This window comes from Callospermophilus lateralis, chromosome X, assembly GCF_048772815.1.
Source record: "Callospermophilus lateralis isolate mCalLat2 chromosome X, mCalLat2.hap1, whole genome shotgun sequence".
Classification (NCBI taxonomy): Eukaryota; Metazoa; Chordata; class Mammalia; order Rodentia; family Sciuridae; genus Callospermophilus; species Callospermophilus lateralis.
This window is the reverse complement of record NC_135325.1, coordinates 8,800,966-8,813,536: the sequence shown is the minus strand read 5'-3', so window position 1 is coordinate 8,813,536 and position 12,571 is coordinate 8,800,966. Positions and strand designations below refer to the sequence as shown.

At 41.6% G+C, this 12,571-nt stretch overlaps 1 protein-coding gene and 1 long non-coding RNA gene across 4 annotated transcripts in view; one reads left to right on the top strand and one right to left on the bottom strand.

Moving 5' to 3' along the window:
- LOC143639488 (uncharacterized) overlaps positions 1-9,352 on the bottom strand; it is an 80,288-nt gene extending 70,936 nt beyond the window's left edge. Inside the window, exon 1 of the long non-coding RNA XR_013154685.1 lies at positions 9,230-9,352. This is a non-coding gene — a long non-coding RNA (uncharacterized LOC143639488). The remainder of the gene's footprint in view (positions 1-9,229) is intronic.
- Positions 9,353-10,249: 897 nt separating this feature from the next.
- Positions 10,250-12,571, top strand: part of Rps6ka3 (ribosomal protein S6 kinase A3) — a 115,040-nt gene continuing 112,718 nt past the window's right edge. Inside the window, exon 1 of one of the 3 annotated variants that reach the window (XM_077107680.1) lies at positions 10,250-10,303. Coding sequence is in view for 1 of the 3 variants with exons in the window: in XM_077107678.1 (XP_076963793.1) it covers positions 10,680-10,748 (69 nt within the window). In the remaining 2 variants the exon portion in view is untranslated. Of the gene's footprint in view, positions 10,304-10,640; positions 10,749-12,571 lie in introns of those variants that run through there. The other 2 variants (XM_077107678.1, XM_077107679.1) reach the window with 2 other exon arrangements.

Below are 12,571 nucleotides of genomic sequence, written 5' to 3'. Positions count from 1 at the left end.
ACAAATGCCAAATGTCTTCTTTGATTTAAGGAGAGCAACTAAGAACTGAACAGAGGGAAAGAGCATGAGGAAAAGATTAACATTAAACTGAGATGAGTGATGGGAGGGAAAGGGAGAGAGAAGGGAAATTGCATGGAAACGGAAGGAAACCCTCATCGTTATACGAAATCACACACATGAGGTTGTGAGGGGAAGGGGGGGGAAGGGAGAGAACTGAACAACAACAGATGAGGTAGAGAGGGAAGATGGGAAGGGAGGGGAGGGGGGATAGTAGGGGATAGGAAAGGCAGCAGAATACAACAGTCACTAATATGGCATTATGTAAACATTGTGAATGTGTAACTGATGTGATTCTGCAATTTGTATTTGGGGTAAAAATGGAAGTGCATAACTCACTTGAATCAAATGTATGAAAGATGAAAAAAATAAAATAAAATAAAATTTAAAAAAATGGTTCTCTTGGGCTGGGGATGTAGCTCAAGCAGTAGCGTGCTCACCTGGCATGCGTGCGGCCCGGGTTCGATCCTCAGCACCACATACAAACAAAGATGTTGTGTCCGCCGAAAACTAAAAAAATAAATAATAAAAAAAATGGTTCTCTACTCTTCTGTCTTTAAGGACCACAATCAGATAAAGGTATATCCCCGAAGAAGGAAGGAGGGGAGCCACCTGTTATTTGGACATTATCTCTCCAGGATCCTGGGGTTTACACCATTTATCTTGTTTTCCTGACTTATAGTTTCTGATGGATATTCCAATCCCTGATCCAACCAGCTTTCTTTCTCATTTTGCCAGTACCATCTATGGAACAGTGCTAGAGTTTTATCCTGGTTTATGGAAAGCCACTGAGGTTTTAAGCAGTGGATAAACAAGATGAGACTTTCATTTTAGGAAGCTATTGTGGGTTTTAAGCAGGGAATAAACAAAATGTTATATTAGGATCACCCTTTGGCCATAGTGTGGAGAATGGGTGAAAGTCAGAAATACTCTGAAGGAAGCTGTCATAATTCAGGCTGGAGATGGTGGGGGCCTAACCTCAGGCAGAGTAGGAGAGAGTTTGACAGATTGTAGAACAGAAAGCAGAATCAACACAATCTAGCTGTCAAATAATGGAGGGGGTGAGGTTAAAGAAGAAGGGGAGAAGGAGGAGGGTCATATGACACCATGAACCTACATTCCTTTCTTTGTTTTGTTTTGTTTCATATGTTTTTATGCTGAGGATTGAACCCAGGACCTCAAGCTAAGCACAAGCTAAACACACACACTACCACTGAACTAAACCTCCAGACCCTGAAACCTACATTTCTAATTTGGTAAACTAAGTAGATATTAATGCCACAAACCATCTTGAGAAATACAGGAAGAGAAATAGAGAAGAGTTAGTTTCTAAATAAAACACAAAATCTGCACTAATATGGACCTCCCAGATAGGAAGATTTAAGAAGCTAGTATATGTTTTCACTGCAGTCTAACAAATAATAACACTACACCATACTAGGAGAAAATTGCTCATATGGAGTCATCCAGATTTCAGAGATCTTTAAAGAAGAATTGGGGTTCTTTGTTGGCCTTAAGTGTTAAACTGAAGAAATTAAATTCTATGATCTATTGCTAATCCAGTTTTTTTTAAATATTTATTTATTTATGTATCTTTAGTTTTAGGTGGATATAATAGTTTGCTTTTATGTGGTGCTGAGGATCGAACCCAGTGCCTCATGCATGCTAGGCTAGCGCTCTACCACTGAGCCACCACCCCAGCCCCAACTAATCCAGTTTTAAAATTTTTACAAATTCCTTTCTGTTGTTATTTTTCCCCATTGCTTACATATGTACCTACTACTCTAGGAAATCCTTAATAGTAGATGCAGTGCTTTCAGAAGTGAAAAATGCCTTGCAATTATTTAAGCAAAACCCATCTCAGTGGTTTTATTAGTCAGCTATAACTGCCTTAACAAAGAACCACAAACTGGATGGCTTAAAATAGAAATTTATTGTCTTAGAGTTGTAGAAGTTAGAAGTCTGAAATCAAGGTGGCAGCAAGACTCTGTTCCCCCTGAAATCTACAGGAAACCTTTCTTTGCCACTTCTTAGCCTCTAGTGGTTTGTCAGCAATCTTTAACATTCTTGGCTGGTAGATGCATCATTCCAATTCTAGCAGTGTTTCTGTCTTCACATGGTCATCTTCTTGTAAGGACACCAGTCATATTGGATTAGGAGCCCACTCTGTTATAGTATGACCTCTTTTTAAATAATTGTATCTGCAAAGACATTATTTCCAAATAAAGTCACATTCTAAGTTACTAGGGATTAAGACTTCAATATCTTTTTGGATAGGGAAGTAATTCAACCCCTTTCAGTGGTCTAAAGACCTGTGGAGAAGAAGTCTTGCTTTATCTATTTTAACATCCTTCCAAAAACCTTATATTGCTCTTTGGAGAAAGTGAAACTAATTTTCTTTTTCTTTTTTCAAAATGACATGTCATAGAATTCATAATAGAGAAATATGGCATGCAGATATATTTCATAAAGATATTCCTTTAAATGTTTATTTAGTTATATTTTATGGTAAAATATCCCAAGAATTTTCCTGAAATTTTCTGAAAGAATTAATTATAGTGAAAATATTCATTCTTTTTTTTTTTTTTTTTTTAGTACAGGGGATTGAACCAAGGCCTTGTACATGCAAGGCAAGTGCTCTACCACTGAGCTACATCCTAGCACTGAAAATGTTCTTTAACAAATTGAAACACTTTTTTTCAATGAAATATAGCAACTTTAATGATGCCTATATTCTTATTTTTAAATATACCAATTAATTAATAACAACCTTCAAACATTTGGATTAGAGATTATTACATGATTTTTAAATACTTTTTAGTGTATTATAGTTATACATAATAGGGGACTTCATTCTGACATATTCATAAATGCATATGACATAATTTGTTCCATTTCAGTCACCAATACTTTCACTTTCCCTCTCCTCTTCTGTCTCCCTGATACCCTTCCTCTATTTTATTATCCTTCCTTCTATTTATTTAATTTGTACACTATAGTTATATATATAAATGGGATGTATTGTGACATATTCATACATGAGCATAGCATAATTTGGTCAACTTCACTTCGCAGTTCTTCCCTTTTGCCCCTCCTTCTTCCTCCCCATTAGTAACCTGCCTCTATAGATCTCCCTTCTATTTTCCAGAGGTCTCCTTGTATTTATTTTTTCTCTCTAGCTTCCACAAATGAAAGAAAATATTCAACCCTTGACTTTCTGAGTCTGGTTTATTTCACTTAGCATGATATTCTCCAGTTCCATCCATTTACCAGCAAATGACATTACTTCTTTTTCTTTTTCTTTTTTTATGGCTGAACTCCATTGTGAAACACTACCTCTTGCTAATAGTATCTAGTGTTAAAATCAAACAAGATAATGTATGTAAACCATTTAACAGTTTGCAAGCACTCAATAGTCCTTAGCTGCTACTAATATGTATTTAGTATCCTTAGGATTATAATGATGATTAAAAAGATTAATACGTGTGAAGCACTGATGATAGTGCTTGACACAATAAGTACTCAATAAATGTCTGTGACTGTCATCATAACCATCATTATAAAAACTGGTAGTGTTCAAAACTGCTAATAAGACTTCCAATTGCTTTATTCTGGCTTAAACATGAACTTGCTATGTGTATGTAGTTTTTTAGGTGGGGTCTCTTAAATTTTCAAATAAAGTCATTTACCTATAGAATCCACTCCTTGTTTAGTAGACAGTTTTACAATTTGTCTTTTTTCAAAGGAATTCCTTAATGTTTATGGCCCCCTAAGATATTTATCTTAATATTTATTTATTTATTTATTTATTTATTTATTGGTACCAGGGATTGAACTCATGGGCACTCGACCACTGAGCTACACCTCCAGCCCTATTTCATATTTTATTTAGAGACAGGGTCTCACTAAGTTGCTAAGCACCATTGCTAAGACTGGCTTTGAACTCCAGATCCCCCTGCCTCAGCCTCTGGAGCCACTGGGATTACATGCATGCACCACTGTGCCCCATTTATCTTAATCTTACTGCATACCAGAAAACTGACTTGAAAATAAGCTACTGAAATTGTAATCAATGTGTTGTTTGATGAAAATGTACTTTATTTATATATATGCCATAATTAATCCATGACCACTTTTTCCAGCAATAGACCTGATTAGACACTGCCTAACTCACAACTTTGTGACTAAAGTTACAGATTTCCCAAGCACCAAATTGGGATTTAGCTAGCAGCCATGGAATAGAGTTCTGTTTAATTCCATAGTGTCACTTCCAGTTGAGGTCTGGTCAGGGGATGGTCTTAAATGCAAGTCACTAAAAAAAAAAAAAAAAAATGATAGTTTTCTTAAAGAAAACTCAAATCTACATTCAAAAGCACAAACAAACTTTAAAGAAAATAACTGGGGCTGGGATTATGGCTCAGTGGTAGAACACTCACCTAGCACATGTGAAGCGCTGGGTTCAATCCTCAGCACCACATAAAAATAAATAAATAAAATAAAGGTATTGTGTCAAACTACAACATATACATATATATGTTTTTTTAAAAGAGAGAGTGAGAGAGAGAGAGAGAGAGAGAGAGAGAGAGAGAGAGAGAGAATTTTTTGATATTTATTTTTTAGTTATCGGCGGACACAACATCTTTGTTTGTATGTGGTGCTGAGAATCGAACCCGGGCCACATGCATGCCAGGTGAGCGCGCTACCACTTGAGCCATATCCCCAGTCCCATATATATGTTTTTAAAAAACACAATAGCAGCCATATTCTAAAGCAATATTTCCATAAAGTTTTGGAGTTACTTTTTCTTTTGTCCTGTGGTGATGAGTAGGAACTGGTGGTCTTTGGGTTTTGCTTCAAAATGTTTGTGGACTGAAAAATATTTGAGAACCACTGTTCTAACTAACCAAAGAAAATTGATAGTTATAACAGGAATGTTTATCCCCTGGAGGAATATTTCATACCATGATTTTTGCTTAATGTTAAAGCAGTCACTTTTAATATCATTTTGAGAATGAAACTTTAATGTATTATCTCCCTCTTATGAATTGGTGTTTATAACAAGAACATTTAGACAGTCTTTTCTGTTCCAGTAAAATGAAGACTGAAGGAAAAAAAGTAGCTTATTAAATCTCCAAGAATGGCTTCTCAGTTCCTTGTCAAATCTCAAAGCCCCATAATTCTTTCCCTTCAAACAACTCTGAGACAAAATGACACCTCTAAGGATTAAACATTTTGGAAACCAATAAAGAAGAAACATTAAAGCATGCCTGACACAGGCTCCATACTTCCCTGTTCCTCCCATCTTCCCTACATGAGTCAGGTAATGTTAACTTTGAATCAGACATTTGTTAGTTTCTTTTGAGCATTATATAAACAAGGTTTTGATCATAGCCTATGAGGCAACTGACCTGTAATCATTTACATTTCAACACATGTAGTTTGAAAAACAGAACAGTCAGTTACTCTACATGCTGTTTTATTTGAATTCCTCAGGAAGTTACTCATAGTATCTTTTTTGTGATATAATAGTGCCCCAAAGAAACAGATCATACTACAATAAAATGCTCATACAACAAATGGAAAGAGATAACTTTCAAGAGTGCCATATTTCAATTGCACTGTGTATGTAGTAATAGTTCCTGTCTGAAGCTGCTAACAATAGCTCCATTTTTTGAATGCTTTCTAGGGGGCAGACACTGTGTTTAATGTTTTACAGACTTCATCTCCACTTAATCTTCCCAAAAACCCTATGAGGTATTATTATTCCTATTTAAGAAGGGGAAAACTAAGCTTAGTTTGCAAATATTTGTTGAGCAACTACTATATACTAATCCCTTTCTGGGCAAAGTTGAATCTTAGATAAAAGAACCTGGAATTTCGACACAAGCTCATCTCTGCTCTTACCATGACCCCATCCTACCTTACTGGAAAGAATGTTTTTTAAAAAGTTAATTTATTTGTATCATAGAATGTCTTTACCTTAGTTCCTTATAGATTTTATTAATGTATTTCATCATATATCAGTCTAAAATCATTGAACTTCATGTCTGGAGGGAAACTAGAGAAGATCCTTACATTTTCCAAAATTTTAATTCTCTCAAGTAAATTGTTCATATAGATGCCAAATTAGTGGTGTGTGTGTGTGTGTGTGTGTGTGTGTGTGTGTGTACATGCTCATACAACAAATGGAAAGAGATAACTTTAAGAGTGCCATACTAAAATTGCATTATGTATGCAGTAATAGTTCCTTTCTGAAGCTGCTAACAATAGCTCCAAAACCAGAGCATGGTACATGGTAGGCAAGTGCTATATCCCCAGTCCTGAAAACTATCCCCAGCCCCAGGTACTTGAGATTGGATCCAGGGCCTCACATGTTAGGTAAGTGCTCTACCAATGAATTTCATATCAGCCTCCTTTTTAATTTATATTGAACAGGGTCTCCCTACGTTGCCTAGGCTGACCTCTAACCTGTATTCTTATTGCTTCAGCCTCCCAAGTAACTGGGATTTCAGGCATGCAGTACTATACTGAAAATATTCTTAATATTTTTTTTGGAATTTTCAAGGAAAAAAATTCACATTCATGAAAGATATCCCATCACTTATTATTTTAAACTATTGTCTCGTGTGAGACAAAATAGGAGTCTAAATCTTATCTTTCTCATTTAAAAGAAATAGTCCTATTGATTACTTTTTTCTTTTTTGTGAAAAATAAATATGCTTTAGATAATGTAAAAGGAAAAGCATTTTCCTGGAGGTGATGATTACATTTAGTGGGTTTTCTATAGTAGTGACACATCTGTATCTATATAGCCATGAATTTGGGATATATGTGAGGTAGAGATTGCATCATAAGCCATAGTTAGTCATTTTGCAACTTTTCCAGACTGAGGAAATTCCATTTTTGAACAAATGTTATTTTGTTAAATAAATGCCCATTTAAACTTGTATACAAAGGTTATAATTATAGCAGGAAATTGTTGGGGGCAGAGGAGGTTAAATCTAGTTGTCCTGTCATGCATTAGGAATGATTTCTTGGAAACCTAGTTCAGATTTTTCTACTGAGGTTTGCTTTTTCCCCTGCTGTAGGAGAAAGTAATGACTTTCCAATATTTTGGCTCTGGAGACTTGGGGTAGAGAGATCAAGAGATAACTGAATCAGCCCTTTCTTCTGATTTTGCCTTGACAAGGCCAAAAAGACAATGGAATCTGAAGATATCACTTAAAGTTATAGGACTTGTAGGAATACATAAAATGCTCAATATCAAAAGAAAATTCTAGAACAGTACTGTCTTATAGAATTATAGTGTGAATCTTGACAAGTAAGCCACATATGTAAGTATACATTTATAGTAGCTACACAAAAAGGGTTTTTTAAAAAGTGAAGTTAATTTTAATGAAATAGTTTAACCCAATACAAAATATTATTTCAACATGTGGTAAATGTAAAAGTTATTAATGACATACTTTACATTCTTTTTTAACTAAAAAAGAATCTGCTATGAATTTACACTTACAATACCTCAATTTCAATTGGTCAACCTTGTTCTTTTTTGTGTGGTGCTGGGGATTGAACCCAGGGTGGCAAGCACTCTACCAACTGAGCTATATCCCCAGAAGTGCTCAGTTGCCACACGTGGCTAGTGCTTACCATATTAGCCTTTGCAAGTCTAGAGATAGGAGATAACTATTATTTGAATAGTTACCCTTCATTGGTCAAGGGAGTAACCCTGCTTAGGGCAACATCAACTTCTATGTTCAAAATCCTCCAGCCTTGTTTGATTTTTCCCAAATTCCCCAACCAAAGAAAATTATTGCATCACTAGATTTAATAGAAGAAGTAAAAGAAAAAAAGCTTCTTGTTAACAGTAAGAAAACTCGTTTCTTTCAGGGCAAAGGGAAAGAGAATACAGTGTTTTTCTCAATCAAATCACAAATACTTTTCAAGTTGATCCTTTGTGCAAGGCATTTGTGGTAGTGGTATTACCCGTTGTTAACAGTCCATTTAATGCTTAATTTCCACAATATGACCACTGCTCACATTACTTTTACAGATCACTTTGTTAAAAAAGTTATTCCTCTTGGTTCTCAAGGTAAACAGAAATGAATAAAAGTTGACACTGAAAATGGCATAGAATTTTCTTTACTTTAAAAAGGGTATTTCATGCTTTTTGTGCAGTAATTAGCACTGGAAAGTGTTAGACACATAACTGTCTTCAACTATGTTGTGTTTTTACTAAAGCAAGAAAATAACTGGATTAATTGATCACTGGGGAGCTAATTTACCTTAAACCAACCAAATTGACGAAGTTCTTTTTGCTATGAAGATGATAATGTGGCCTGGCAATGTAAATGAAAGATAAATTAAGCATTCTGTACATAAATGCAAAATAACTGCACAACTCCTTATCTTCAAATTTCTGCTAGCAGAAGCACGTTTTATCATCAGGAATTACACAAAGAAGGCACTACCAAATTAGCAGAGTTTGGACCCACCCAGGTTGGATTTGCAGTACCTGAATCAAGTATGTTGAGGAAAGTGACAAGACCACAGAGCCAGGTGGTCCCGTCTGTCCTTCACCTCCACCATCAGACTGAGCCTGTCTAGATGTTGCCCAACCTGAACTGTGGCCCCTGATTCCAAGGCTGAGGGACAGGCCACCTATCAAGGATTTCTAGCTGCCCTCTCAGACTCTCTAAACAGTTGGTGCCTCCCCCACCCACGAGGCTCCTGGGCCCGGAGTGTTAATGGGTGCGTTGTTGAAGGCAACAAAAAGAGCTCCAACCACTTGCTTCTTGTAGATCCAATGAGAAACTTTACACCATCCGCACAGACCTGGCCGGCTGTGTGTGAGTCTTTAATCTCATTCTCACACCTGCTTAGGGAGGAAGGCTGGGGATCTCCAGGTGTCTGTGCCCTGGGATGATGAAAGGAAGTTGTTAAAAGGCATACAAGGGGAGCGCAGCGGGGGGACGCGCTGTGGTCGCCAGGCGTGGGAGGATCTGAACGCTTTGGCCAAGGCTCCGGGGACTGAAAAGAGGCCGGCCCAGAGATTTCCCTCTGCTTTCTTCCCTTCCCCTTACAGGGCGGTTGGCCAGGGGCTACATACAGTAGCTTTCCACTCAGGCTGGGGACTTTTACACACTTCTGCCTGGGCGCACTAAGCGTGTACCTGGTTTGGTGAACCAGGGGTCGAACCCTTCCGGGACCCAATACGGACGCCCGGGCCTCTATCCACGAGTTCTCCTTCTCTTCTCCGGGTTGATTGCCGGCTGAGGTTTCCTTAACTGGGGCTTCCCCATCTTGAGCAGGAGGAGGAGTCAGAACCCCTCCCCTCCCTTTCTCCTCCTCCTCCGCCCACGACCAGCCTGATTTTTTAATCTAATCTTTTATTTAAAGTCAACAGAGAAGCAGGAACCCCGCACTCCTGCCTACAAGACATTTTAATAACTCCCCATTTCTGCCGAGAAGGGCAACCTTAAGGAACCTCCCTGCTTTCTGCTTTAACACTTAGGTAGCAAGAGAGGGAGGGCGAGAGTCTGGGCTGAAGATCCAGGGCTCTACATACTTAGGGAGAGGTACTGGCTTTGTTGGGTTAGAGGGGCGACTCAAGGAGGACGAATGGATCTCAAATAAAAATTCAACACAATAGCATCAACTTGGAAAGCCTTGAATCAAATCAGGAGCCAACCCCCTGTGGGGATTCCAGGCACGAAGCTCCCCGAGTCCGGGGGTGGGGGGCAGGTGAATGCCCGGCATGTGACCCTGGAGAGGGAGGATCTTGGGCCATTAAGGGATGTGCTCATAGACTAGGCGCGCCTACACGCACCCCCAGAGGAGAAAGGCCTAAAAGACATTTCACGCCTCCTTCCTGGATCATTGGCACGGGACTGCGCCCCCGGCGCCTTGCCTATCTTCCTCTCTATTTGGGCGGGGACCACTGTTCTCATTCCCAAGAAGCCTCAGATCTGCTTGGACCCGTGGCAGTTAAAGGCGCCCAGTTTTTCGTTCATCCTGTCTTTCCCATTTCTTTCCCCCGCCTCTTGCCGACGCCCCCAGATCTCTCGGGCTCGCCCTTCCTGAAAGTAGGCGAGGCCCAGAAGCTGAGGCTGGGGCGAAAAGGAGGGTGGGGGGTGGGAAAAGGGAGGAGCGGAGCGCAGCGGCCCGGGGCAGAGTCTTCGGCTAGCCCCGCCCCTGGGTGCGCGCGGCGGTGGCGGCGGCGGCTGAGCCTCGCTCTGAGAGACAGGTATCGCTTAGGCGCCATGTTGTGAGCGGAAGTGGGGGAGCGCGCGGCGGTCGCTGTTCTGCTGGGAGCGGGCGCGGGAACCGGCGGGAGCGGGGGGCGGAGCCGTAGTCCCGGCGGCGGAAGGAGGAGAGAAAGAAAGGGGCGAGACCCGGTGCCCAGCGGTGGCGCGAGGCTCTTGCTTGGCGCGCGGGCGTCTGTGGCCAGGCGCTCGCATTCGGGCGGTCAGTGTCGGCGTCGAGCTCTCTCTGGGGCCGCCGCCACCGCTATTGCTGCTACTGCCGCCGCTGCCGTGGGGCTAGGGCGGCGACGGAGCGGGGCCGGCCGCGGGGCGGGCGGGGAGGGAGGAGGCGGTGAAGGCGGCGGGCAGGGGGGGAAGATGCCGCTGGCGCAGCTGGCGGACCCGTGGCAGAAGATGGCTGTGGAGAGCCCGTCCGACAGCGCTGAGGTGAGTGCAGCTGGGCGGCTAGGGCCGGCGCGCCTCCTCCCCGCGCCCCCGCGGTCTACCTCTTCCCCGGGAGCTAGCCACTCGGTCCCTTCTGTCTCTCTCTCTCGTGTCTGCCCCGGGTGCGGGATTCCGGTTTGGGTTGTTGGGTTGGTGTGTTTGCCCGTCTGTCTTTTCCTCACCCTCACCCAGGGGGCTCACAGTGTGGTGGCGCGTGGGGTTTGGAGTGGGTGCTGGGGCTTTGCAAGAAGCTGATTTTAATCAACTTTGCGTGGGGGAAGCAGGAGGTGGAACGGGGGCCGGAACGGGGGCCGGCGGGGAGTTGAGAAGTTTGGCCCTGGAGGGTCGAGGGTTCCAAGGACCTTGGCGACTTTGCGGGGTGAGGGAGTTCACGGGGGAGCCGGACTCCAGTCCAGCCCAGGGGAAGGGAGTCGCTGCCTGGAGAAGGGCGTGCCTGGGCAGGGGTGGAGATTCATGGGGGTTTCAGGTAAGGGGTGCAGGACTGCTGAGTATTTTGCCTCCCCATCTGTAGCAGCGATTCCTGCTGCTGCAAAGGAAAAAGTGAAGCTTGAAGTCCTCCACCCCCAACCCCCAGGTTTCTGAGGTCACTGAGCTCGAGAACCCCATCCCTGCGAGTTTAAACTTGAGCTTCCTGTCCGTGGAGGTGAGCGGGTAATATTCAAGATCAGCGCCCGCCATAAAGGGCTTCATAGTTTCATAGTCCGGAATCTGGTGACTGTCCCTGAGACACCCACCCGAGTGCCAGAAAACCCAAACTATATCCCCACCGGGCAAAACAGAATTTCCCCGGACACATCACAGCCCTGAGCTTTTTGCAGCCTCTCTCATCCCAGAACCAACTCGGGGTCTGCGAAAATAATCCAGACAAGACTCATTCCAGGGTATCAGCGCTCCGCTCCGAAGTGGAAAATCAATTCCTGATGGTGGCGCGTCTGTGATTCTTCCTTCTTGACTTTTTGCTGTCTTCTTTCCTCGCAGCGGACTTTGGGGGATTAGAGGATGATAGGCTGCGTGTGTGTAATAGTTACTGAGTGAGTGACCCCATTTCTGGAAAGCATGACTGAAACGCGGGGGTGGAATGGGGCAGGTTCCGATGAGTGGTGTACTTGGCGGCAGCCGCTGCCCTGCCAGCCTCCGCAGTGTGAGAGGTGGATAGGGTTACTGGTTACGTCAGTAAAACCGAGGCTCGGTTTGATCGGAGATGCGGGACACTTGCTTTCTCCGGTATGATAGAGGGGGAGGGAGATCAGTTCAAATCGCTTTTCAACGTTTTCCCCGGCTACCTCCACTACTGTAAAAAATGTTTACTTGTTCATCTTAATGCAGAGTTGCAATAGTACTTACGATTTGTGCTTAATATTTTGCTACTTGGATCATGCTTTTAAAATTTAAATGTTACGCTTCGACAGGAAAGACATTGATATGTTGCCTTAAAAAGAAAAGTAAAAAAAAGGAATTCATGTTTTTAAGATTGCCAGAATTACGAGAATTTCATTTAAAATCGTTATCCAGTTTAATACTATAATTCTTTTGTAAGAAAATCAAATATAGAATGTTTATCCTTCAAATGGCCAGTGTGAAAAACAGTGTGCCAAGGTCCAATTTTCATTTTTTTTCAGATTTTTTTTTACATTAAAAACAAAAGGTTAATAAAATGTTCTCATAGTGCTGAACTTGTGAAAGAAATTGAATTAACTTTGAGCCTGAATTTTTAGATGTAGACATTAACAACTGCAATACATGTTTATGTTTGGCATGTATTGATATGTAGGGGGAAATCATTTAAAATTCTGCCTTATCCTTTT